Source organism: Anarrhichthys ocellatus, unplaced genomic scaffold, assembly GCF_004355925.1.
Source record: "Anarrhichthys ocellatus isolate YVR2014 unplaced genomic scaffold, GSC_Weel_1.0 scaffold33, whole genome shotgun sequence".
Taxonomy (NCBI): Eukaryota; Metazoa; Chordata; class Actinopteri; order Perciformes; family Anarhichadidae; genus Anarrhichthys; species Anarrhichthys ocellatus.
In genome coordinates, this window is record NW_022280063.1 from 605,983 (window position 1) to 632,211 (window position 26,229).

The 26,229-nt window shown below is 43.4% G+C and overlaps 3 protein-coding genes across 13 annotated transcripts in view; 1 reads left to right on the top strand and 2 right to left on the bottom strand.

Moving 5' to 3' along the window:
* LOC116393379 (anoctamin-4) overlaps positions 1-13,460 on the bottom strand; it is a 35,324-nt gene extending 21,864 nt beyond the window's left edge. For 2 of the 8 annotated variants that reach the window (XM_031865661.1, XM_031865662.1), the window contains exons 1-3: positions 12,900-13,460; positions 9,949-10,023; positions 4,355-4,579 (exon numbers count right to left, since the gene is read on the bottom strand). In XM_031865661.1, coding sequence (XP_031721521.1) covers positions 4,355-4,579; positions 9,949-10,023; positions 12,900-13,125 — 526 coding nt within the window. In that variant the 5' untranslated portion in view covers positions 13,126-13,460. Of the gene's footprint in view, positions 1-65; positions 2,898-4,354; positions 4,580-9,948; positions 10,024-12,899 lie in introns of those variants that run through there. The other 6 variants (XM_031865668.1, XM_031865667.1, XM_031865666.1 and 3 more) reach the window with 6 other exon arrangements.
* Positions 13,461-13,768: 308 nt separating this feature from the next.
* Positions 13,769-22,827, top strand: mcm10 (minichromosome maintenance 10 replication initiation factor). 4 transcript variants are annotated; one of them, XM_031865529.1, is made up of 18 exons: positions 13,769-15,952; positions 16,378-16,429; positions 16,516-16,812; positions 16,902-17,114; positions 17,257-17,400; positions 17,542-17,725; positions 17,853-18,018; positions 19,110-19,277; positions 19,385-19,501; positions 19,617-19,813; positions 19,934-20,028; positions 20,127-20,240; positions 21,016-21,471; positions 21,666-21,796; positions 21,968-22,081; positions 22,206-22,351; positions 22,457-22,499; positions 22,589-22,827. In XM_031865529.1, exons 2-18 carry the CDS (start codon positions 16,423-16,425, stop codon positions 22,670-22,672), a joined length of 2,676 nt encoding a protein of 891 aa, XP_031721389.1. In that variant the 5' UTR covers positions 13,769-15,952; positions 16,378-16,422; the 3' UTR covers positions 22,673-22,827. The 4 variants fall into 4 exon arrangements, with proteins under 4 accessions (XP_031721389.1, XP_031721392.1, XP_031721391.1 ...); XM_031865532.1 differs by having other exon boundaries at positions 21,022-21,471; XM_031865531.1 differs by having other exon boundaries at positions 17,856-18,018.
* A 1,293-nt stretch (positions 22,828-24,120) lies between these two features.
* The window catches only part of ucmaa (upper zone of growth plate and cartilage matrix associated a), a 4,315-nt gene continuing 2,206 nt past the window's right edge, over positions 24,121-26,229 (bottom strand). Inside the window, exons 4-5 of the mRNA XM_031865561.1 lie at positions 25,270-25,368; positions 24,121-24,209 (exon numbers count right to left, since the gene is read on the bottom strand). Coding sequence (XP_031721421.1) covers positions 24,121-24,209; positions 25,270-25,368 — 188 coding nt within the window. The remainder of the gene's footprint in view (positions 24,210-25,269; positions 25,369-26,229) is intronic.

Here is a 26,229-nt window from a genome sequence, read left to right on the forward strand (position 1 = left end):
GGGAATTATTCAAAGCTTAGCAAAGCAGCTTAAATCAACCATCTTAATATGTCCGTATCTCTTACTCTCAGTCCCTCTTGAGAGTTGGAAGACTTCAGTAGAGGTGGGTGGCTGTCTTGGAGGTCCGTGCGCTGGATTTTCATTTGTGACACGATGGTGACTCAGCTACATTTTTCTGCTGAGCCGCGTAGAACTGGGGACAGAGATAGAGGTTGGGGAAGCGTCTCGGCTCTTTAATCAGCCGCTGATGCTTTGGAACATTGGAGCCGATGGATGCGGTGAATAGAAACACGTACCAGGGGAGATATCAGCGCTCAGCGTCCTGCTCCTTTACTCACAGTGGTGGTAAACCATTCACTGCGCTGGGGTTTAGGTATCTAAACAGGAGCTGCAGTGGTCAGACAGGGCAGAATTTATCAAGAGATAAAGTTGCGCAGCGGTCCAACGCCGGCCTCGTTAGAGACTTTGCTTACTATAAATATTGGCCCTCAAAGGACTGACACATCAAATATCAACCTACATCATGCTGCTGTGCCGAGACATTGGCCAGTCAAACAATGTATCCATCAAACTTTAACAGCCCTATGGTACTTCTGTAACCCAAGCCACGATTGAGGTCACATGGTGCTGAGGCTTTTGGCAGCACACATAACTGTTCTCTTCAGAACTCAGTAACAGGAAGTGCCTACAAAATGCCTAGTGACTACAAAACCAGGCAATATACACAACTTACAAGCTGTGGGTGAACAGTCCTAGGCAGCTAACGAAAAGCTAACAATAGCTACAGTAATGTTAGATTAAGGGTAACTGATATTCCCAGTTCTAAATATGTACTTTTATGTATCGTATATCAAAAATTTTAATTCCTCAACCTAATAGTTTGGATACAAGTAGTATTTGGAGCAAGTAGTTCATGGAAATGAATGTGTGCAGCAGTAGCCTGTTATTTCAATGTGCCAGATACATAATCAGCATTTCATACACTCACATTTCACTTTCAGGCTGTAGCTAGTATTTATATATGTATAAGCCACTAATCATTACAGGAAATAAAAAAAAATAGACTGTGAGATGTTTGAGATTGCTGCTTTCACACTTGCACAATATTTATCACAAATATAATCTCGTTCTGATTTAAGGGTTTAGTTGTCATCTCTGTAATTGTCACATTCTTCAGTCCAAAAGTCAAAATGTATTGAAAAAAATAGATGTAATCATCTCCAAAATTAACTTGATTTTATCTAACGAAATATTCTGCTTCAATCCATATTTTTGAGCGTTTAGCCTTTCAAAAATAACATTTCCACTGCAGTGAAAAGACTGCTAGCGAGGCACGCACCTGTACTAATGGGGCTGGCTAACAGCACCATAAACCACATTTACGTAACCACAATGACACCAAACCATATTCTCCATCTTTTTAGGGTGGTAACGTAATAAAACATGACATTCGAAGAATCCTGCAAAAAAAGTACATTCGATGACGTCATAGAATTGGATTATGGGAAGTGTAGAACCCAGTGTTTTTTAGAACTTGACCAATACTTTTGACCATTTTTTATTAAAAAAACTAAATGAATAAATCTGCTTCTCACAAGGACCCCACTTTAAGTGTGATACTAAATCAGTGGAGTGTACCTTTAACATACATTTGGTTTGGCTATTAATTACTCACACAATTAGCCTGCAGTACCACAATATAAGCTGCAAGACATTATATCTAAAATCTATAGCAGACAAGGGACCATTGCCACATCAAAGTGGGTTTTATGAACAACTACTTGATTTGCTTATCATAAATAAAGCCCCATTCATTGTTATTGTTTGCCCCTTTAGTTTATGAGACAAAAAACAAACACTCCTTGCGCAAAACAAATTCAGCCTGGAGATGACAGCTCACACTGAGAGGAGAATAAAAGATTGCTGGAGGAAAGGAGCGAATGAGAGGTAGTGGGTGTGTGCGATGTGTTGCAGAGGGGATCAAGTGTCAGTCACTTGTGAGGAGGAAACCGTTCGTTCCATCTGGATGCTCCCATCATGCCTCAGGGGTGGACGGAAGAGGGTGTGCATGATCTCCCTGCACGGCAAGCAGTGGAGATTTTGCGTCGCGACACACACACACACACACACACACACACACACACACTCCTAACTGAGCCATGACCCATTTCTGTGTCTTACAACTGATGCAGCACGGAGGATGAGGAAGTAGGGTGTATGAAAAAAAATTGACATTCACAATCAAGAGAAAGGGGGACAGCTCGGAGAGAAAATGAGTGTGTGTGAAGGTCAAATGCTTGCATGGTCACAGGGAAAAGTGCGCAAAAGAGATGAAGCAGCAACACATTAAAGAGAGCACTGCAGCAAAAACAAAAAACAAAAACATCCACTCTGGTGAACAAGTTGCCTTGGCTTCAAGACAACTTGATGACACTCACCATGTGAAGGTGCAGAGAGGTAGACAGGCAGCTTCACCCCTCCGAGGGGAAGAGAGGGAGAGGGAGAGGAGGGGGGAGGGGGGGTGGCTTCCCACCAGAGCCGCAGCAGCCAGAGGATTTTATCCACACACAGGCGCGCATGCACACACACACACACACGGCGGTCACCCCTCCTCCCTCCCCATCCCCAGCCCCGACGCACGAATGACCTCGCTGAGGAAAACAAACAAACACGACGTCCCGCGGGGGGGAAACCAGCATCCCCACTTTTTTTACTCCTCACTCCTCATCGCCGCATCCGTCGATCCGACATCCCTGCACACACACACACACACACACACACACACACACACACACACACACACATACACACACATGCACCCCCACACAGACGGATCTGTCACAGTGCAGATGCTACGAACGAAAGCTCTTCTCTGGAGAGAAAAACACAAGCATGAGCAGGATGTTTACAGTGAGAGAGAGAGAGAGAGAGAGAGAGAGAGAGAGAGAGAGAGAGAGTGAGCGAGAGAGGGAGAGAGAGAGAGAGAGATAGGAGGTGCCGTTCATCGTTCTCTCCTGGCAGCCAATCAGAGGTTAAGCTGCTCTGTCAGCGGCCAATCGGAAAAAAGAGTATGTGTCAGTGTTGCTGTTGCCCAAAACAATGACAGTTGGGACTGATGACAGTGTCAGTGTGAGACTCACGGGCACACACACACACACACACACACACACACACAGGTCTGTATTAAGTGAATTTTGCAGCTTTTGCGTGTCTTTAAAAAGGCGGTTGCTAACAAGTGGCTGAATGAGACCACAAAACGTCCTCACCTAACACTAGTCTGACTTTGGCTCAGCGGTGTAGTTCGTTGATATCCTTACATTAGCTTTTTATTTCTGCTGATTGCATTCATGCTTAAAATAATGATGAAAGTGTTCTTTTGTCAAGGTTATCTCAGTGAACAGAACATGTAGGTAATATCAGCATTTGTTCGTTTGCTGTGTTTTTCTGCAATAATCCAAAATGCAATGGAAAAATCCCATTTTTCGACAAACCAACCCAAACTTCCGGGTTGGTTTACATCATCACTGCAGCACTCTATGGACAGGAGAAACAACCACAGCCAGAAGGCGATTGTGTTCATTTCAACAGGGGAGACGGACCTGGTTCGATCTGTTCATCGTGTTCGTAGAAGGACGCTACTGATAATTCACAGCCATGGTCTGGGCCATAGATTCTTACTCAAGCAGACTGGACAAACATATTCAACAACACAAACCCTCTGCCGAAGCACTCTCTCTGCTACCAGGGCAACCAATAACTCTGTGTGAGTATTGTGACGACCCCTCCTGAGCCTCTGCTCTGCCCGGCCTGCTTGTGTTTCCTCCTCCCCTGGCAGGCAGTGGGCTGGCTGTGCAGGTCGTTAGTTCTGTGCTGGATCACCTGGTGCTGATGAGCTGGCAAGCCTACAAAGTTCAGTCTGCCTCGCTGCCTCACTGCTTTCCTCAACTGCCACATGGTCTCCCGGTTTGGTTGCTTTGTTTGGTCTTTTCTTTTAGCATGCAGCATCTTCCTGCATTATTTTCCACTCACACTGGCGCTCCTATACACCACTGATGTTACTAATTGTTCTTCTTATTCTTTTTTTTATAAATAACATTTTGTAATAAATTCTTTTATTTTGGACCCTCATCTTTTTGTGTATTTTCCCTGCCTTTGTATTAACTGTGAGCCAGTTCACTGCAATATGAGATATATATATATCTCATATCTTCTTTCCATTGCTTAGTTCAACCCCCAGACTCTTCAAACACCCATGTATAAAGTATATTGTCTCTGTGAAGGGCGCTCCTATCTGCTGCTCCGGTAAACTGAGGGCTGGTAGTTTAAAACATGCACTGTACCGCACTCTACGTACTCGTGCTGCTGTCGCAGAGAGTCTCCTGACTTGCGCTGCAGGTGGGCAGCGGGGTGATTGACAGCGGCGCCGGGCAGGACACCGGCTCCAGGTGCTCGCTGATGGGCGGCACGGCAGAAACCTCGGAGTGAACGCAGTCCGGACTGGGGAGATTCTGGCCGCTAGCCGGGAAGGGACTCTTCCAGTGGGAGAAGCCGATGGCCACTTGACCCCCGAGGTCAAACCCTGCCGAGGGACAACAATCAGAAGAAAGAGAGATTAGGCGAAACACATATTAAACTCTTACTTGAATCTTTATCATGCGCTACATACACTTACTCAAACCTCCAACTATAAAACTAACATGCATTTTACAAGCGTCACAATGAGGGATGACATTGAATGTGCTTCTCTGTCATTCACACATGATCATAGGGGAGTTTTGTTTTGTTGAATCTACTAGAGAGACTCTGACCTCTTGACGGGCACTTTGTAATGCTGGTAGATCAATAACGGTCCAAAGTATCACAGGAATCCCCTCAGCAATGTTGCCCTCTAGTGGTGGAAGCTGTCGCCATCATTAAAACGGCCAACATCAACTGTCATCAGGCATTACACAGCATTTCACTGAGTGTTGCAGCTGCAAGCAACCGTGTTTACAGATAGCAGGAGGTGCTCAGCAACTGTCTCGTCTCTAATGTTACAACTCCTACAAACTAATAATAATCATATTTTGCATGACTGACACAGAAAAAGCATGTTCTTAACTAAAATCATGTTTTTGCTCCCATGTTTTTGTTTCAGACTTAATAAAAACAGATAGGTAAAGCACTTGGCAATGGCTTAAAGGCCAACGAATGATTATTCCGCAGACTGCTGAAACAGCCTGGCTCGCCTCCGGCCTTCGATTTATTCCTCAGTAGGCTTCTCTGTCGGTTTCATGACGCCCTGAGACTGGTGACCCAGCTATGCTCAGCTCTGGGTTGGCAAGTGTCTGAGCTCCGTGTCTCTGGCAGGTTGACGGGGCCAATCAAGACGGCAAGTTCTGTTTTTCTTCTTCCAAACACATCAGAGTCAAGTCGCACTGTAAGTTCAAAAAACGATCTTTCTCATGATGGTGTTTGCTTTTAATGATTCAACTGCCGTCTTCCGCTTTGTGCATTTTGGTACAGTTGCACCACATTAAGGTTGAACAAAGTGTTTTTCCAGGGAGCTCGCACTGCTCATAGCTACACCTACAAAAAATAATTCACTGTAATACCTAATATACATCCCACGTGATCAATTTGTATGTTATCCATCATGAGCAAGGGCACGCAATGTAGTACAAAGCGTGATAAAGTCTGCAAAGAGAGGTGGTCGGGGTGGATGGTGGTTCTGAAAACACCAGACTGTCACCCAGGAGACCGCAGTTTGTGTCCTGTGTGAAACATGAAGTCAACGTAGTGTTGACTTGTTATTCACGTAACTTCTTTACTGGGGTAACACCAATTCCATAGTAATTTGAACCTCAACCACAATCTTTTCCAAAACCTAACTTAGTAGTTTTGTTGCCGAAACACCGCAGGGGCTTGCACAGTTGCACCGATTGCTTGTGTTGCTGGACATTAGGAACACAAAAAATGTACTTTTCACAAGACATCATTAGGATACGTGAGGTTTTTTTCCCCATGAATTGACCCTTCTTAGTCTTATCCCCAGCTGCTACTCTGTCAAACTGTAAGACATACAGACCACACTACTGTTATGTAACACTCCGGGAGCAGGTACGACTAAGGAACTCACTCCCACCCCCCATCGTCCCCCCACCTCCTGGTTTCCTGTGTGAAACACAAAGCCCAGCAGATTTCAAAGGAACATCAGCAATGAACAAACACAGCCCGATCAATAGCAGTGTTGTGAAAGGCCTGGCAGTCACTTAGCCTCCCAGCTGGCTCCTCACACAGCACATTCAGCCGGAGGATAGATTCTGACGTAAATCTTAGCCATACATCTCATATCAGCTATTTTACAGTGTGGACCGCGATATGGTTGGGCGTCCCCGAAAAATAATGTTTCTGCTCAAGTCAGCACCTGTGACAGAGAAGGTCTTTATTGTCCCTGAGGGCAATTTGTCTCGTACAACATCTTTTGGCAAGAAAATCTGACTGCTGCTCGGAAATTATTATTTTTTAGGATATTCTTCCGTATGTGAAAGTTTGCAAACAAGAAAAGGAGTACAGTAAATTACGCAGTATTTTACATGTTTAAATTCTCAATACAGGGACAATTCCACGCTCTAAACATCTGTGTATGAAAGCAATGCCCACAAGGAGAACTATTGCCCGAACAACAAATGAGCCTTGCCCACTTCAAACCAGTGAGAAGACAAAAACTGAAAATATTGTGTTATTGTGTGAGTATATGACACACAGTCGGAAACCTGATTGAGAAAATAGGTTTTCAGGGTCTTTAAATTCAAGAAAGCCAGAAAAAATGATGATCTCACAGTTCACACATAAAGTAATACAATTATAATAGAAAATTGCTTCTTGAGCAAGGCCGGTGGATTTTAGACTTTCAGAAATGGGTTGTAGATAAACCTGGTCCAGGTATGGTGTAACACAATTCAAAAAAGCCATTAAGAACTCCATCGAGCCAACAGTCCTTAACATCCCATGAAAGTCACCTGAAATGGCGGGAGGGGCGGAGATGGTAATCTACACCTGGCATGTATCCGAACGACCTCCAAAACTCACGGTGTGCGCAGCCTTTTCGGACATAGTGTATTCTAAGCAATATCTATGTCGCAGTCATCAGAAAAAAAAGTGCCCGCGTGGCTCTCTGAGGAGAGCGAGGCCCAGATACGTATAGCACTTCCACTTCCTGACACCCTCAGAGGTAAGACAACAAATGCAGGTGCAGGTATCTGGGCCACACGCTGCACTATGCAATAACAAGTTTCAGCTGAGTGCCTACAACAAGCATACAGAGACTTGCTGTGGAAGTCCTTTAGGTGGCTGCAGGGCTGGTGTGGTGGGGAGTGTTTAATGTTTCCACCATGTCGGAGTGCGTTTGTGACACTTGAATGTGTCAGAAGATGCAGAAGATGCAGTTGCATGAAACAGCCAGAGGATAAATGGAATATCTTTCCGTATCCTCTTGATGTAAACGGCACAGCAACATCTTCTAACCCTGTACCGAAGAGTTCAAAGATTCATCAAAACGTTGACATTCAAATTCGAAATCAACTTATTTTTTGTTTCTAACAGCAGCATCATAAATTACATTTGTATAACCACAATAACACTATGGTATATTGACCATAATCATTTTATATGGTTGTAATAAGCTTTTTGGACCTCAGTGAACACGGCCCTTTTCTAAGTGTTGTAGTGTGCATGCGCAGTAACGACAGCAGGTATCATGACCGAATAAAGTGAACTAACGCCACCTCCGCGTCCGCCTCGTCAATATACTACAAACACAAAATGTATTTGGGCTCGAACACTATTATTAGAAATGACTGCCTTCTTCCCCTATGGTAGATACAACATGATTACATGCTCTCCAGGATGCCCTTCCATTGGAGAGAACGTGATGAAGTGCCCTCCAGGGTACTTTCTTCGGGCTGGTGCCCCACCGCGTGCAGCTGGGGGGGCCCTTTATACTTTTTATTCCCTGCACCTCAGACAGCCTTAGTCCGCCACTGGGTTTGAATGTCAAAAAACGACATTTGCTAAAGCCCTAGTTAAAGATGTTCTTTAATAAGGAAAACAAGTAAAATTATAAACACCAAAACATTCATGTTCAGGATTTTAAACTTTAATAATTGTTTTGCATGTCGTCCTTCGCTGAACCCCTGCCTCGGGGTGAAGATCATATAGCTCTGTCTATCAGCCGCACAACCGCAGTAAATTCCTATAACAATGAAGCAGGGTGGAATTAGCCGCAGCTGAACCCAAATGCTAGACTGTCACAGCAACCGGCTCACTGCCTCTGCCACCAACCGGGCTGTAATACTCAACGAGAAAATGTCAAACGGCCAGGTCTGAATGTTGCTAAAAAGCAAGGGGTTGCAGTTTTTTTGACAGACAGGAAAATTATTTCAGACAACAACGCGCTATTTCCTGTCAGCGGCCCATGACATACGGACAAAGTTATGTCAGGGGAAATCTTTACATTTTCTTACTGCATATCTAGACTTTCCCTGCTTGGTTCATGACTGTGAGGATCTGTGGCAGCCAACAGGAAAGAATGTATCCCTTAATCTTATTAATCTTAAAACAATAAATAAGGGGAGGAAAAGTATTTTTCACTTTGGCAAGTAAAAACTTTGAATATTTCAGAATTAGTAAGCGATTTATAGAATCTGAATCCAGTATGAAATCTCATTAGGATTAGCTTTCATTAAGGCGGACACAGAGTGTTGAGTGGCAGTTTGATAATCATACACAAGCTGTAGGTGCAACCGGAAAATCCTAAATTGAACTCATTGGCATTACAGGTGCAGCCAGACGACAATAGTTAAGCAAGAGGCAAACCTGTAAATGTAAATGCTGTGCATGTACGTGGAGAGCAATGTACAGCCGGAGTCAAATTCCTTGTATGCGTATGCGTACATGGCCAATACAGCTGATTCTGATTCTGATGTTTCTATGACCATATGAAATCTAAAGTAGTTCCACTGTACATTACTGTACCGGGAAAGGCACCTCAAATTATATCGTATACACATTCAAAATGACCTCATCATTGATATTAACTGCATACATTATGGAAATATTCAAATGTATGACTAAATGAAAGATCAGCTTTTGTGTGCTTTGTCAACTTGTCCACGTATAATTCATTGTCAGATATCTTTCCACACAACAAGTCCGACTTTAAGTGGGGTTACATTTTACATTTTCTAGTAGCAGGTCGTACATTTCCGAGTTCCGAATCTTTAGGAAGGCAGCATGAGTACAGCTTCATAAACCTTTAGCACGACTGCAGACTCTTACTAAATATTTCTCTAAGGGGACGACATCTAAAGTTAAAAGAACGCTCCAACGATTTGGCATTACACTCTTTTCTTCCACATTGCCGGACTCACGATGGAAGAGTTCTAAAACTGAATAAAGACTCATGCAGCATAACCAGAGGTCTGGTGTTTATTACTTCACACAATCTTCTTTTTTGTCAATACCGGGCGCCTCCCATTAACCACAATGCACCTGGGCCACCAACTGTCCGGAGCTTGTAGCAGAGATGAGGAGCTCACTTTTTTTCTAACCCCACATCGTCAGAATACAAGATTTTCCTGTTGAAATTCTAGCAGCAGTGATCATTGTAAACACACATATACATATAAATATACACACACATATACATATAAATATACATACATATACATACATATACACATATATATATATATATATATATATATATACACATATACATATATACATATATACACACATATACATATATACATATATACACACATATACATATATACATATATACACATATACACATACATATATATACATATATATACATATATATACATACATATATATATACATACATATACATACAGTATAGAATTTTTTTGTGTTTTTTATATTTGTAAATAATGCACTTACCAATGGTGATCTGACTGACACAGCTGTAGAAGGTTCCAGAAGAGGCATTGTAGCTGCTACTGCTGGGCTCACGGTCTACGACAGGGGGAGAGATCACACATTATGTACAGTGAGACATCATGTAGACTCGTCTATCCAAAGCATATTATAATGCATCAAAGCCTAGTGCTGTTCCTGGAGGCTTGAGGAAAGCCATGACCCTGCAGCAGCGTAACAAGAATGAAATCCCCAATCCTGCAATGTTAGTGCCCCGCTTCCACATCGAGTCACACGAGCCCATAACCCTGGAAGGCTTACAGGGCCCCTTCATTTGAGGGAATGATGCCTCAATCCCTACAAGAGTTGTTTTCTCGATTAATGAATTCATTGTTTGGACTATGTAATGTCACAAAATAGTGAAAATGCCCATCACATTTCCTTGTTGATGTCATGCAATGTGTTGTTTTGTCCGAGCAACAGTCCAAAATCTAAAGAGATTAGGTTACAACGACATAAAAACAGAGAAAACCATTGAAGAAGCTGCAACCCAAGAATTTCGGCAGTTTTGATAAAAAGATGGCTTAAATTATTAAACAATTCGATGACTCATTTCACAAGCAAAAAAAAAATCCAGCCATTGCAATTCCCAACTTTTTCAGTTTATATGCGGGAGTAGAGGTCAAGATGCTTCTGTGATGAACTGCAGCTTCAGTCAACGAGCTACATTTAAACAGACTTGTGTGACATTTTCATTGCCATCAATAACTCAAATGTACAGTACACACACAGTATTCCATTATTTGATTGGTTGGTTCGTTAGACACTTGCTCTCAAAGAGGTTCCATAGGAGCAGGAAACTAAAGGGCTAATTTGGAACTCCAAGCAATCAAGGGAGCTAGAGGTTAAATGATTAATCTGTCTCAGCAGAGGAAACGACTTTCTGTGGCACTGCAGTCACTGCTTCAAGGTGCAGCCCAACATTTTTGCATTGAATAAAAAAGGCCCATTTAGCAATTTAATGAAGTTTTTCATTTCCCTATTCTGTAATCTGACACCTACAGCCACGTCAAACAAGAGCAACTGCAGCACAGCGTAAACATTCATCACTGACAGGAAGTCTTTTCACACATTTGCTTCCATGTTATGAGATAAATCTGCAGGTATCATTTATTACCAAAGTGATGGGAAGTCGTGGCATGGAATTGGACAAACCATATCAGCCTCTGAGCAGCTTCCAGTGGTATCCATCATTTAGAATCAATGGCATTTAATCATTTTTCTTTATCATCATTCAAGATTTGTGTACAAAGTAATTTCATTCACAATCTTCAATGACTCTCGCAACTTCACAGGTTGACAGATAGACTACTGTTTGATTGAATGCAGGGTTACTTGTGCTTCCTAGAGTCTCAAAAAGACGGATGGGAGCCAAAGCCTTCAGTTATCAAGCTCCTCTTCTGTGGAACCAGCTTCCAGTTATATTATAATACTATTACTATTACCGATACCCTTCCTGCTTTTATTATCATTATTAATCTACTATATCCACTGCTGCTGTTATTATTAGTAGTCATCATTTGTTCCATCATTATTATGCCTAATACTCATTATATGAATAATTTCTGTCATATGCATTCAATGTGTTGTAACTCTGTTATGTTGTTCATTCTGTACACATGACATCTATCACACTTCTGTCCATCCTGATAGAGGGATCCTCCTCTGTTGCTCTCTCTAAGGTTTCTTCCTTTACTTTCTCACTTGAATAAGAAACCGTATACTCTGATGCAGCAGAGGTGCCTCTCCATGATCTTTTCACCAAGGCAGTTGAAATTTTAAAACTACAAAGGTGCGCTCAGTAGAGTGCAGATCTCTGCCAGGTCTGCCTACAACAATCACTGCTGTTTCTCATTGAATGAATACAACCCACAAATGAATAACCCCCCGTCTAGACCGCAAGTGTACCCGCATGTCACACAAAACAGATCCGCTCTCATTTTTAATCTGCAGATATCTAAACCAGCTCTGTGAAGGTGCTTGTCACAACTCCGTCTCACAGAAAAAAAACGTGGCTTGAAGCATATATTGAAGCTTCAATTCAAATTGTTACGAAAAATATGCGCGTAAACGTGAGCTGTGTGTGTACTGGTAGTTCCGTTAGCTGTTAGCCAATGCACACAGTCCAAAACAACAAAAATGAGCAAAGAGTTTTTCCCCACTGTATCTCACTTGCAGAACCTTACTGCTGTTCAAGAGTAGTGAGTGATGAGTCAGCAGTATAAAAGGTGTTCTGAGAAAGTGTGTGTCAGTGCATCCATGAAGGGTCCATGAGCATGCAGCCATAAATGAGCACCCAAAATATTATGCAGTTTGGTGCAGCAGCATGCGAAATAGGCTGTGGACAGAGATGCACACACACACACCCACGCACGCTCACCCATGCACAGCCGATCTCGTTAGGATCTCATTATCTCCTGGCGGAGACAATAAAGAGCACTTATGAGTGCGTTCCCCAAACACAGACTGAAACATTTTCAAGTTAGAGGTTGTCATGGAAAATTTTGGGCAATTCAAATTCCCTCATGAAATCTAACATGACTCAGCACTGTACAATGGGCTCTAACTTCTGGAAAATTAAAATTAAAATATTACTGAAATAATCAATTTTGCTTAGGACCCTGATTGTGCATAAACCAATTTCAGAGCATCTGCCATAAAAATCACAGACATGTTCATCTATCTGGTTTAATTCAAAACTCATTCAGGGAGGTGCTCGACTTATTCTTTATATGAGAATATAGTCATCCATAGTCATTTTTTATCATATTGGAGCACCCCACCCTCATGTCCGCCCACGCTCAACAGTGAAATTATAAACAAATAGGGGCTGCAATGTCAACCACACAAGTAATGACATGAAGAGCAATGTTGCAGTTTTGTCTGGTCCCATACGCTGCACAGGATGCCTTTACCTGCGGATCCGGAGGAGAGGCGCGTCGCGATGGCGCGGTGAGGACTGTGCGGGCTTCCTGGACAGACCCGCACCACCTCCTCTTGACACTGCACACATATGACCTGGTTCTCCTGATTTTCCCCGACCTTGCTGCAGCCCACGTGCTCTCCCGTGGCCTGGATCTTCATACCCGCGCTGATCTGACGGACCAGTCGCATGTCCGCTCCTGCCTCGTGCTCCAGCATCCCCCTCACCAGCGGCGTTCACACTTAATATTACGCATGGCTTCGGCGTGTGAAGGCAACAACTTCTCACGCACCCACCTAAAGCATCCTTAAACTCCACCCACTGCACTTGAATCCAAGCTCTGTTTATTCCAAGGCTGCTGCCCGCACCAGCTCACGCTCTGCTCCACGATGTCAGCCTCCCTCGGCTCGTGCCGCGCTTGATGGTGCAGTCTTTACCTCTTTACGCACGACGGCAGGCGTGGCTGATTCACGTGGTTGATGGGGTCGCGATGTCAAGTTCCCGTGGGAAAATAAGTGGTACCAAGACAAAGAAGTTATAAAATAAGGTCTCTATTAAGTACCACTGAGTCCACTCTATGAGCCCCAAAAGGATTGTAACTGCGAAACCAATTTAATAAAAACGCTATGTCACTATAAATTCGCTGGAGGACCAAAGAGACAGATAAGTTTCACATAAGTAACCAATCACATTTCCTCTCCTTATTGTAACAAAGTTGTATGTTTGTAGAAACAAGAGACCAAAAAACAAAAGGTGCTTACAAAAATAAATTATTATATATATATATATATATATATATATATATATATATTTTTTTTTTTTTTTTTTTTTTTTACGATATTTTTTTTTTTACGATTTACAAACCCTCTGTGAAGGAGGAGCTTACTCAGTCAGTTAGCTAGTCAGCAAGGATGCAGGAAGTCAGTCAGAGTTGGTGGTGCTCGGAGAAACTCTCTATAATGACATACTGTTCTTTGAATGGGTCGTGTACTGGTTAGCACTCTGGACCTTATATCCAGTGATCCATGTTCACATCTTGGTGGGACCTTATTTTAAGCTTTAGTACGGGTTAAAGAATGCAACCTTTCCACCTTCTTCATGTTAAAGACAGTAACGTGTCATTTTTGGAAAATCTGCTCTCTTGTCAACCGTGCACGCTTAGTTTACACCCAAGACCGAGTTTCTAAAATACTCAATCTTACGTGTTAGCTACTTTTCTTGTCTGTGTGAATACAGCATTAGTACTACAGCCTGTGGTCACTTGGTCCTGAAACTATCCAGTAAGAAGTACTCAAATTACATTGTGGAGTTTTCCTGTAAATTTAGTTTGAAGACCACGACATGACCAACTTTGTATAAAAATTATATATTAATAAAAAATATAAATCCATCGTGTAAATGATTGTGTAATGTTTTCAGTGGATTCAATAGTGTTAAACTAAAGTCTAACTTCTTACCTTTCTACGTGAATTGTTTTAATTATTAACTTTAGCTTTGCTTTTACCAGAGTCGGCAAAAGGACGCTAACACCAGTGAATTAGCCGTGCGCTGCCCTTAATGAAATTTGGTAATTGTTTAGTTCTAACAATTACTCTGTTTTTTATATTTTGGAGCAACCTCCTCCGCCTCTATGGACCATCCTCTGGTTCATCTTTGGTTCATCTGTCTGCAGGCCTGGAGGAGTCATCACCATCGCTGTTTTCCAGCTACTTCCTGCTCTCCACCTGCTGAATGTAACTCTTATAATAAAAAATCAGTTTGCTGATGTCACTCCCTTTCTGACTTCTAAGTCCTGCAGCAGTCTTTCATTAGCTTTGATTTGCCAATTTGTCACAATTCTTTGCTGTCACAACATAATCTACAGATGTGCCCAACTAAGAGCTTTGCTTGACATTTGTTGTGGTTGTTGTTGCTCCTATGAAAAGCCTTTGTTTGGATTATTTCCCTTTTTTCCCAGGGGATGACATGGTGGCTTCCCATTCAAGAAGTCACAGTCAATAATATCACATTTAACCATGCTCCCTTTTGGGTCCATACTGGCATTCCCATATCTTCATACCACCATACATGAAAGGCACTCTGTCGTCACTGAGCAGTAAGCACTCAGTCTTTCTCGCCTTCTTCCATCATGTGAAGGCAAATAACAGTTTGACACAGGGATACAAAGCAATTGATCTGTTATCATCATGTTTCGGTTACATTAAAATCTTCTGTACGATCCAATGTGCATGTCCCTCAAAAAAGAAAATATATAAAAACACACATATATATACATGAATGAATAAAAAAAAAGCTCAAATTGAGTTAAGTAGTATAGGTACCAATTGAAAGTTTGAAAATGAAGCGATTGAACCCTGACTTTTGCCATCCAGGCACACTACTTCCTTAGCTACCAACTTGTCTTTAGGTTATAGACTGGGAATTTAAGGTTAACAGTATATTTAAGGTTGGGGTTAAGGTGTGGAAAGAGTCGATTGATCTGTAAACCGACGCAAGGAAATTCTACATTGTTTACACGTAGCCACTAAAAGGCAGGTTTTACCTGGGAGCTATTTAACAGGGCAAAATACTGTTACGTAAGCAGGGCCTCCGTTTTATAAACAGGCCCCCAAGGTTCCTGAATTCCCCACAGACACATAGTGAAATATCAGCAGAGATATCTGTTGTTACATATATTTTTTATCTCACAAAAATATTTTTTTTGGAGTGAATTAAAGCCTTAAAAGCCTTTCTACGAGATGGAAACCTTTTTTTTCAGTTAGGCGGATCATTGGGCAGCTACTATATTTTCGACAACACAGAGGGGTCCTTCGTTGAGCGCCAGTTTAGATTTTCTCCCTCGCTCCGAGTTGTGGTTGTGGAGACTACAAGAAATGTTTAAGTATTATGTTTTATAAACTATAACTTCTGACTTGTACATTACCAACCTCGCGCGTCATGATGATTATTGGAAAACAAACAACATATTGACAGGTTGGACGTAGTTGTAAACTCCGTCAAAGTGGCATTAGAGCTAGAAAAGGACACAAAGCTGTAACACCTGAGGTAAGTTCGCTGTCTCATTTTCTTTGAGGAAACAAACACATAGATGGAAAGTTACATTTTAAATAAAATATTTGATGAACGTTTAATTTTTGTTACTCGGTATTCACAACTCCAAATGTCCTTTATGACTCAGTACTACTGATATGGTAGACAGCCACTGAGTCGGTAGCTGTATACCATATTAAATGTTGACCTGTCTGACCGTTCAGTTCTACTTTAAAGCTGAGACTGTCTTGGAACAGTTCACTGGAACATTTAAAGTGCTAAAGTTATATTTCAAACTCTTGTTTTTTTTTAGAGAGAAAGCAGTCCAGTCATGCAGATGTCTGATTGTTTTCTCAGGTCTACAATTCATGTTATTATAAGAGCTGCCAAAGTAGCCTTTCCTTCACTTCACACAATCATAACTGTCTGCCTTCTTGTAGGTCACCAGCTCATCTGAAATCGGCACCACTACTAACATCTCTAAAATGGACAGTGAGTATCATGGGATTTAAAACACCTTAAAATAGAGCCTCTTAAACAGGTCGAAACATAAGTCAGCTCATGTCTTGTCTGTCCAGGTGAGGATGATCTGGACATGTTGACGGCGCTGCTGGCTGAGAGTGAGGGAGTCGGAGAAGAACGGGGCAGTCAGGAGCAGGCAGACGACTTGGACGGCCTGTTTGACGGCGACAATGATGAGGACGAGTACAAAGAGGGTGTCGAGGAGGAAGGGCCAAATGTGGGGACCGAGGATGCCTTGTCGGATCTCTTCGGGGAGGTGGATGACATTGAAAATGAAGAGAAAGAGGCTAAAAGAAAAGGAAGTGGCGGAGAAGCCTGCGAAAGCCTGGACAGGTCCAAGGAGGATTTACAAGGTGTGTGCCGCTGATCTGTCCCCTCTAATCTGCTTCTAGTTGCTGGACAACGTGTGTGTTCACAATCTTTAAATGTCTGCCTTCCTCAGACGAGCTGAGGCGCATGCAGGAGCAGATGCAGCGGTTGCAGCAGCAGCTGGAAGCAAGCCAGAAGGTTTCCCCCTCATCTTCCACTCCGGTCTTGACTGCAGGGAGCTCGGCTGGTCCCAAACCAATGACACCCAAACCGACACCCACTCGACAGCCGACCTCCAAACAGACCAAACCGGCTTCTACCACGCAGAAGGCCAAGACACAAGCAGGTAAACATTTTGTTGTTCGCCAGCCACAGCAGTAGACACATTCTGAAGTCCACTGGCCATGTTTTTACATATAATGTACAGAATAAATTGATAACGGCACAAACAACAAGAGTTGATTGTTTTTTTTCTTGTCTTCTGACAGCAGCAACATCTTCATCCACTCCAGTCAAAGGAGGAGGTCTGAAGCTCCAGGAGTCCGCTGACTTTTTTGATCAGCTGAACAATTCTGACTCCTTCAAACGCAAACCCAGGGTAGCTCACCATACCAAACCCAGCACATCGCCAGGTACAACTTATCCTTACGCAGTCCATTGATGAAAACCAGAGTTACTGAGTTTTGTCATTGAAAGTCGGGGTGTATTTGTGTTAAAGAAAATGCTACTTGTGCATGTATTTGAGTGTGTTTTCTTCACTGTTTCCTCATCAGAAGACAGAGGTCCACTGATGGAGATAAAGATTAGCAGCTCCTTCTTGCCAGTAGAGAGCACCAGCAAGGTTTGCAATCCTCTGCGTTCACCTCCACCTGCATCAACAGGAACGCCCAAACCTTCTTCTCTTCCTCCCATTCCTAAAGATGTGGGTGTTGAGAAATACTCAGGACTGCGGCTCAGGTGAGGACATTGAAGAAATGTTGGCTTTTTCAAATTTACCATCAGCAGCGGAGAGGCCGAATTTGTGTCTCATACACGCAAACAAATCCAGTGTTTCTGTCTGAATCTGGGCTCAATTTCCTTTCAGAAGACCGCGCGTTTCCTCATGCGAGATGGACCGCAAGATGGCCGACCGCCGTCTGATCCGTCTGTCGCAGCTGCCTGAGCGTTTGGCTCGGGAGAAGCTGGAGGACAGCGACTGGGTGACCTTCGCTGTGCTGGTCAAAAAGGTCACACCACAAAGCAACAGCAGTGTAGGTCTATGCTTAAACCTCCCACCCCTGATGTGTAGTTGGCTACAAATCGCACGCTTTTGTCTTCATTTCAAGAAAACTGTATGCTATCATACACAACAATAATACAGAATATTTTTGTTCTCGTGGAGCTCTGCTATTTTGCAATTTATTATAATTTTGTGAAGTAAGGATACGGCGACATCCCCAACAACCTCTGGTTCTGCTGAGTGAAGCCGATGCGGAAGTGTCTTCAAACTTGCATTCTCTCTAGTGACCAGCAGGGGGCGACTCCTCTGGTTGCTAAAATAAGTCTGACTGTAGAGAAGTCTATGATAAAATGACTCTACTTCTCTCTTGATTTATTACCTCAGTAAACATTGTAAACATGAGTTTATGGTCTCAATCTCTAGTTTCAAGTCTTCTTCAATACAGCGTGATGTTCATTTAGTACATTATGGTCCATTTAGAGTCAAACAGACCATAAAGCAGGGTATGCTTTAGGGCGGGGCTTATGCCATCTCTACGTCACTCTTCCGCATTCCAAATATGGAAACTTTCATTCACCAGTTGCAAAAAGTCAAGATGGCGACTAGAAAAACAATTGAATTTCTCGTTGCATAGCCTACGATGTTATGTTTTAGATTTTTTTTTAATGCTTTTTCTCAAAGATTTAATTTTGCAGGTACTAAAGCCCCATGAGTTGATCATTAAGGCTTTGTTTCATTCCATAGAGACGCGTCTCTGTTATAGACTTATAGCCAGTGCACTTCATTAACAGGCTCTGTGCTAAATTGTTTTTTGTTGATGATGCGTACATTTTAAATTTATAGTTTGTGGATTTTGTTTACGTGGGAAATGCCAGAATGTATATTAGATTACAGTTAAAACAGTTGAATAAAATGATTATAAATGATGGTGAGGTGTGTGTGAAGGTACATTTAAGAGCAGTGACACAAGCTCACATAAATGTACTGTAGAAATCGTTTAACACAAAATATTTAATGATTGTAATACATTCACTGTAAAATAATACTGTAAAATGCATGCGCCTACTCGGCCGCTGCTATTGCGATATTCACGCTTGTTGACTGAGCGCTTCCTCTCTGCAGGGCAAAACCTTCAGCATCTGGAAACTGAACGACCTCCATAACCTGGAAGTCTTTGTGTCTCTGCTGCTGTTCGGCGAAGTCCACAGAGAGCACTGGAAGACGGAGCCGGGCACCGTCATCGGAGTCCTAAACCCGACCCCCATGAAGCAGAAGGACGGGTATGACGGGGTGAGCTGTGTGTGTGTGTGTAATGTACGACCAGAAGAGAGGCCGGCGTTCTGGTGTCAGAAACCGGAGATTCCGGAAAGATAAAACCTCCTTTTGAACATGTGCAGGTGAGCCTGACGGTGGACAACCCCCAGAAGGTGCTGCTGATGGGTGAAGCTCAGGACTATGGCACCTGCACGGCCATGAAGAAGAACGGAGACCCCTGCTCTCAGCTCGTCAACATGGTGGGTCCATTTTCCCCTGCAAAATGGATCAACCTTACGTTTAGATCCATACTCCCCACCAGGGGGCGGTGTTCCCACCATGTTTTACGGTCTCTGTGTGGCTGTTCCTTCACAGTTTGAGTGCCAGTTCTGCCAGTATCACGTCAAGGCCCAGTACAAGCAGATGAGCGCGAAGAGGGCCGAGCTGCAGTCGGCGTTTTCGGGCAAAGCTCCCAACAAGCTGAAGGGGAAGGGAGGCAACCTGAGAGATCGGCTGTGTCAGGACGGCTTCTACTACGGCGGCGTGTCCTCAGCCGCCTGCGCCTCGTCGCTGTGAGTGATGTCAAACGCTGCGAGCAGGCTAACTGCAACCTCCGTTGCCGGGAACACAGTGGGGAACTGGGTAGAATCTGAGCTGCCCGACATTTTTAGTAACGGGTCTGTGTGTTGCAGAACGGCGTCCAAACCGAACAAACCCGTCCAGAAGACTCTGGACAAGCTGTTTGTGAAAGGCTCTGCTCAGCTCGTCAATCAGGCCAAGAGGCTGGGTAAGCACTGATAGGCTCTTACACACACTTGTATGCGCCAACTTCAAGGCTGTCGGTTAACCTGATTTTGTCTGTTTTGTTTTTGTTTATTTTATTAGCCATGCAGTCTGGTGAAGTTGCAGGTTGTTCAAGTGAATTTAAGAGCCTGTTGTCAGCGCCAACACCCGGAGCTCTGCAGCTGAAGAAGCACTTAATACAGGGCAGCCAATCAGGTACCTGGAAACATCCCTGTGCCTTTTCCTGCTCTAGCTATGAATTAATGACATATTTATTTTCAAAAGGCAGGTCCATTAATATTGTGGTTTTTCTTTTAGGTTTTTATATCATTCAGTAGAAGCATTTCTAAAAACTTGACCTGACATAGGTTTCTGCGTGATGACGCTGCTACATATAAAGTTCATACACGTCCTTCTAGTCGGTCTTTTACATACAGCAACTGGTGGTCAGCGCGCTCCCAGTTTGGAGAGGCAGACAGAACAACACCAACGCTGAAGCTAAGCAACGTACTGCTGTGGACGCAACGTTAGCTTGGATTCTGAAGTCTCACAATAACACAAACAAACCAGCAACTCCTGTGTTCTGCGAGGTAATGTTACAGTTTTTTTGTCAATGGAGTCTGTGGCTTTAGATAACGTCTTAAGCTCCCCGTCAGAAAGGGCTGTCTGGAGGCCAGGTTAAGCGGTGAAAATATTCTAGATATAGCGTACACTTGAGCTTTTCTGCTGCTCGCCTACACAGCTGCTTACTTCGACGTCAGACTGCCCTTTCCTACAGGGAATTGAAGCCATCATCAAGACTCCATTGAATTCAACCTCTCAGAGCACGGGAGTAGACACACAACCCCATTTCAAAATATGTTGCTAATTTTTTCAAACAACCATTTCAGACAATCCCCAGTGATATTTTTTTTAACCCCCCCCCCCCCCCACACACACACACACACACACACCCTTTTATTAACCTGTTATACATCTTCCGTCTCCAAAGATGCAGCTTCAGCTCCACTTCAGTCCATCTCAGCCTCGGACCTGCTGAAGCTGCAGAAGCAGAGGCAGCGGGAGTTTCTGCAGAACCGGCGGCGGCGGGCTGACGAAATCCAGAAGAAGGTGCCACAGAGCTCGGCTGGGCCCAGACCCGGGGCGTCGTCCTCGCTGGTCCGGGATGGTCTGATGTCCCCGAAAGCAGCCTCCGAGGTCCCCAAGGCCCGCACCCCCACCCTGGGCCGAGGCTTCTCTGACGGCGAGGACATCCTCTTCTTTGAGAACAGCCCTCCACCACCGGCGCCCGCTCTCAGCCTATCAGCCGCCAAGCTGGCTGCTCTGAAGAGGCTGAAAGGCAAAGGGGCGGGGCTCGAAAAGGAAGACCCCAACGCTGTGAAGAGGAAGAGGAGTAACGACGGCGAGATCAGCGCCCGAGTGGAGAAGAATCTCACCTCACCCAATGGTACACAGTGAAGAGCCATCTTAGTTATTGTACTTGGGACCAGCTCACATAAAAAAATCTGAGAGCTCACCAATGAATGTGAAGAAATGTAATCTCTTGATTTGATTTGTAAAATGCAGAATTCTGCATTTCAATCGTATACAAAATGACTCATTTGTTGCTTGTTATAACTTGCCCTCTTACTTCCTGCGCAGGCGAATCGTCCGGTATTGAGGAAGAGGAACCGGCTCAGAAGAAGAAGCGAGAACAGCTCCTCTACATCCAGTCAGAGGCGTTTCAAAAGATCCTCAATGCCAAATCTCGCCACGACGCTGCACTACAGGCGGTACGACAAGTTGGAACTTAACCATGTGCATCCGTTAGGACTTCTTTTACTTTGCCCGTTTTGAATTTACAGCTGTTGCACGTAGACATGCTGCAGATCTGATCTATCTGCGTATTATCTACGAGTCTGAAGTAAAGACGTGTCCTTCTGAATCTCCTCTCTCTCTCTCAGGCGGAGTACCAAGTGCAGGAGCGCTACTTCGATCCGCTCGTGAAGAAGGAGCAGATGGAGGAGAAGATGAAGGGCATCAGGGAGATGAAGTGTCGTGCTGTTTCCTGTAAAAAGGTACCGAGTTGAATTTACACCTACTTGGTTCAGATATGTATAAAAACATAAACATTCATGAGATTTCTCTGTCACTCGGTCAGAAGCAGGGAAAGTCATTTTTTCCATCTTCCTTTCCCTCCAGTGTAGTTACACCTACTTCAAGCCGGCAGACCGTTGTGTGGAGGAGAATCATAACCTGCGGTGGCACGATGCCACCAAACGTTTCTTCAAGTGTCCCTGTGGACAGAGAGCCATCGCTCTGGACAGACTGCCGAACAAACACTGCAGGTTAATGTTCGCTTCCCGGAGCATTTGTCACGTCTCTCTCATAACCTTTCAATACCGTTTCAGTTTAATAACACGCACGTTCTAACTGATCTTTTACCATTTTAGTAACTGCGGTCTGTTTAAATGGGAGCGCGATGGGATGCTGAAGGTAATATGTCCCTCTGACTCACAGTTCACCTCTCACGTTGTGAAAGAAAGCAGAGCTGATGTTCCTCTCCACATTTGTTTTTATTGCAGGAGAAAAAGGGACCAAAGATTGCCGGAGAGCTCCTCCGGCCTCGAGGAGAGGAGCATGGCAAGTTCCTCAACAGCATGAAGTGACGGCACCGGCATTTTTACGTCTGTAATTTAAACGTCTCAGTAGCAATTTTGCATTTGTGTGAATTATGATTTTACAGTTTTTACAGTTGTGTCATTGATTATGGAGATTTGAATGTCTGTGATTTTTATTGAATACACTTTAAATAAGCTGATTAAAGCGATACGTTTCGTGTCTGTTTCTGAGAAGCTGAGCAGATCTGGAAAGTATGGACTTAACTAATATTTAATAGAATGAGTTATTCGTAACATCTGTTCTTTTCCTACTATGCTGAAGGGTCTGCTGTGAAAACGGCCCGTCCTTTTTAGATACAACCTCAAACGTAAAACCAACTTCAGCTTTGAGGAATGATAAGAAAATAGTTCCACTTAACGGTTTACTGTATAAGACGTTCAAACTTAATCAACAGATAATCCAAACTGAGTGACACCATACAGCAATGAGAGCGGACATTTCATTAAGGGTAGGTAACCTTCTACAACACTACCTTTATGCTTTATTTACCAAAAATCAAGGGAAGAAGTCCTGCCTTAAACATGTCAGATAAAGTCTAGCTTTACACCCGAGCTGCACTTGTTTCTCATAGGGACACAACCAGTCCCCTGCATCAGGACACAAACACACTCCATGTGTTATAGTGATGACTGCCGAGGCCAGGTGGCGCTCACACAAGTCTCGCAGACACAACCCGCATGGCCTCCAACAGGAAAGGTCTGAGCTGGGAATCACAGTTAAGAGATAAAGTCAGGCTTTGTGATGTGGTCAGTGAGTACGGAGTGACACGCCACGTTGTTTTCAGGGTTTTGTTTGCTGTCATTATCACTGCTAGGCCTTTTTTTCACTCTGCCACGATTGCGTCTCCCGTTTCCACTCTGGAATGTGGAATTGGATTCAGCCTGATGACTTCTGCAGCTCACCTCCTCTTTTATTCCACACTGCCTCCCTCCCTCTGAATACTCCAAATACCAGACAGTGCTAGAGTGAGTTAAGACACATCAGTGGTCTGGGAATCAGGAAACTCACCCTCATAAATTTGTCATTTTGACTTAAAGACAAAGTCAGTTTGTTTTTTGCTAAAATGAAGCTACAATCAATGTCTGTTGTACGAGGTTGATTTATTGCTGCTAATGCCACAGGCTGACATAAAAGGACATTGTGTAGCTTGTATGTACATGTAAAAACAAGCATGCAAAACATAGAGCCTCCATTTAATATAAAGTTGAGCTTATAATACCCAAACTGCACTTTTAATACATGTTACAGTTTGATGTGGAGACATAATGCACAATTTAGGGGTTTTATTTTATTTTAAAAGGAAAGCATTTGTAGAGAAAGGTAAGAAAAAGATCCGAACATAAGTTTAGCACTGTCTCAAAGTGTCAGGAGCCCCTGGGGTACAGGTGATGGCAGCGCTGGCTCCGGTGAGAGGGGCCTCCATGCGGCCGTACGCTCAGTGGAACCAGTAGTAGCGAGGTTGGTGGCCGTCGTAGTGATACTCTCGCAGCTGCTCGTTCGTCTCCCTCGATCTCTCGTTTTGCTCTGCGGATAAAGAATTTGTAATTAAAGTGGCTATAATTAAAAAAAACAATGTAAATACCAAAGGATCACATGACTACTGGTATGTGACAGGGGTCAGTCGTAGGGGGAATTGTCACCGGACCTTGCACTTCACCTCTGCTTTACAGAGCTTTATAAAATAATTTATAATTCGATTTTCCAGCCAACAACGCCACATACACACATTATCACTGAGAACGCAAACATCCAGGTAGGAGTTATCAGGGATTTCTGTTCCCTATGATATCTCCCACTGTTTGAAACCAACTACAAGGGTGCCAACAAACCGCTGACAAAACGGCAGCAAAGCCACCATCGCTGGCAGTTACACCTACATCCAAATTTGAACACTAATTCAATGAATTCAGCTCATGAATGCAGTTTGTTTGAGTCTGGTTTCCACTTGTTAATGACTCGCTACAGATACAAAGACAATGTGTAAATGCAGCATAAAGAGACAACAATGTGATGTAAAAAAACAGAGTTTTGACATTTATGGACCAATAAGCCGGTTTCTACGGAACCTGAGTGTGTTCTGTGGCCTGGTGGAGATCGTTTTGTCCTCCTAAACCACCCAAAACACTGTGTACCTTAAAACCCCACTCTCATCTCTATGTGTTTGCAGTTCTTAGTTTAGAAACCGTCACTGCTACTATATCACACCAGACAGACAGCCGCAAGAACAATTGTCAGCTCGGGGTCGACCACAAATGGACGCTTTCATTTTGGTCTCTCCGCTGTGGTCCAGACTCGTGGGTGCCGAGAGGTTTTTGTTCAAGATCCAAACTCGGCCTTCCCTCGATGTGTTCTCCCTATAGTGAGTCCTCTCGTGACGACTGCCATTCAAGTAAAACAAAGTGATTCTGAGATGCAAATAATGGTAAATGTGTTATTCGTCGTCTGTGGAAGGGGTGAAAATGAGGATTTGACGGAGGGTTATTTTGTCTCTATTCATTTCTGCTTTTGTTTGACATTCAAGCATTACGATGGCTGTACTCTCAATTTGAGGAAAGACGGGGTTGAGAGGAATCCAGGGTCTCACCGTCGCGCTCCTCCTTGATGTAGTTGTCGTACTCGTCCCTTTGCTCCTCGTTGTACTCCCTCCTCCGCTCGTTCAAGGAAAGCCTTACCCTCTGCTCGGCTGTGGGGAGAAGAAAGGAAAGGATACTGATGGATGAAGGTCAGTATGGCACTTTAGTCCAGATTGATATATACATCTCAGCAGCTTGACATTACATTCCGTACAAACATTCACGCTCCCAGAGGATGAGCCCTAATGGCCACCTTCCACTCGAGTCTCACCAGCAGCTCAGAGTTTTCACTTGTCCTGTGAAATATCTCAATTTCTCCAATAAGTATTGTAACATTTTGTACAGACATTTATGGTTCAGAGGTGGAAACCTAGTGACCACAGATGATCTACTGATATTTCCTCTAGTGCCACCATGAGGTTGACATTTATGGATTTGAGTAGAATCGCTCAACAACTCCTGGAAGCCAAAAAGTAAAAAGTGAAGCCAAAAGTGAAGTGCCTTAAACTTGCATTCTTTCTAATGATCAGCAGGTGGTTGCAAAAAAGAAGTCTGATTGTATGGAAGTCTATGATAAAATGACTCTACTTCTCTCTTGATTTATTCCCTCAGGGGGGGTTTGATTAATGGCGTTGCTTACTTGGATGAGAATTGAGACCGGACCTGAAATACATCCATGTTATATTTTCTGATTAGCATTAAGCCCGCTAATATTGAACATGGATGCTGATGTTATAGCATGAGACTCACTGTGATTAGAACTTGTATTATGTCCTTTTATCAGAATAAGAGATCACAAGCTAAAAGAAACTCATAGGAAGTTTGAAAAAAAAAAAAAAAAAACTGCACTGAAGTCACACTTGGTTATGCAATCATCCAACATCTGTTGGAAATATTGCATATATCCGATTTAAGGTTTTTTGATTCCTTTTAATAATGGAGCAATGCAGCAAGGGGGGGGGGGGGGGGGT

What these genes read in the sequence shown, in the direction of transcription:
- mcm10 (XM_031865529.1), top strand. An exon ending in CAAACCCAGCACATCGCCAG is followed by an intron (nt 17,401 to 17,541) that starts GTACAACTTATC and finishes TTTCCTCATCAG; the next exon opens with AAGACAGAGGTCCACTGATG. An exon ending in ACGACGCTGCACTACAGGCG is followed by an intron (nt 21,797 to 21,967) that starts GTACGACAAGTT and finishes TCTCTCTCTCAG; the next exon opens with GCGGAGTACCAAGTGCAGGA.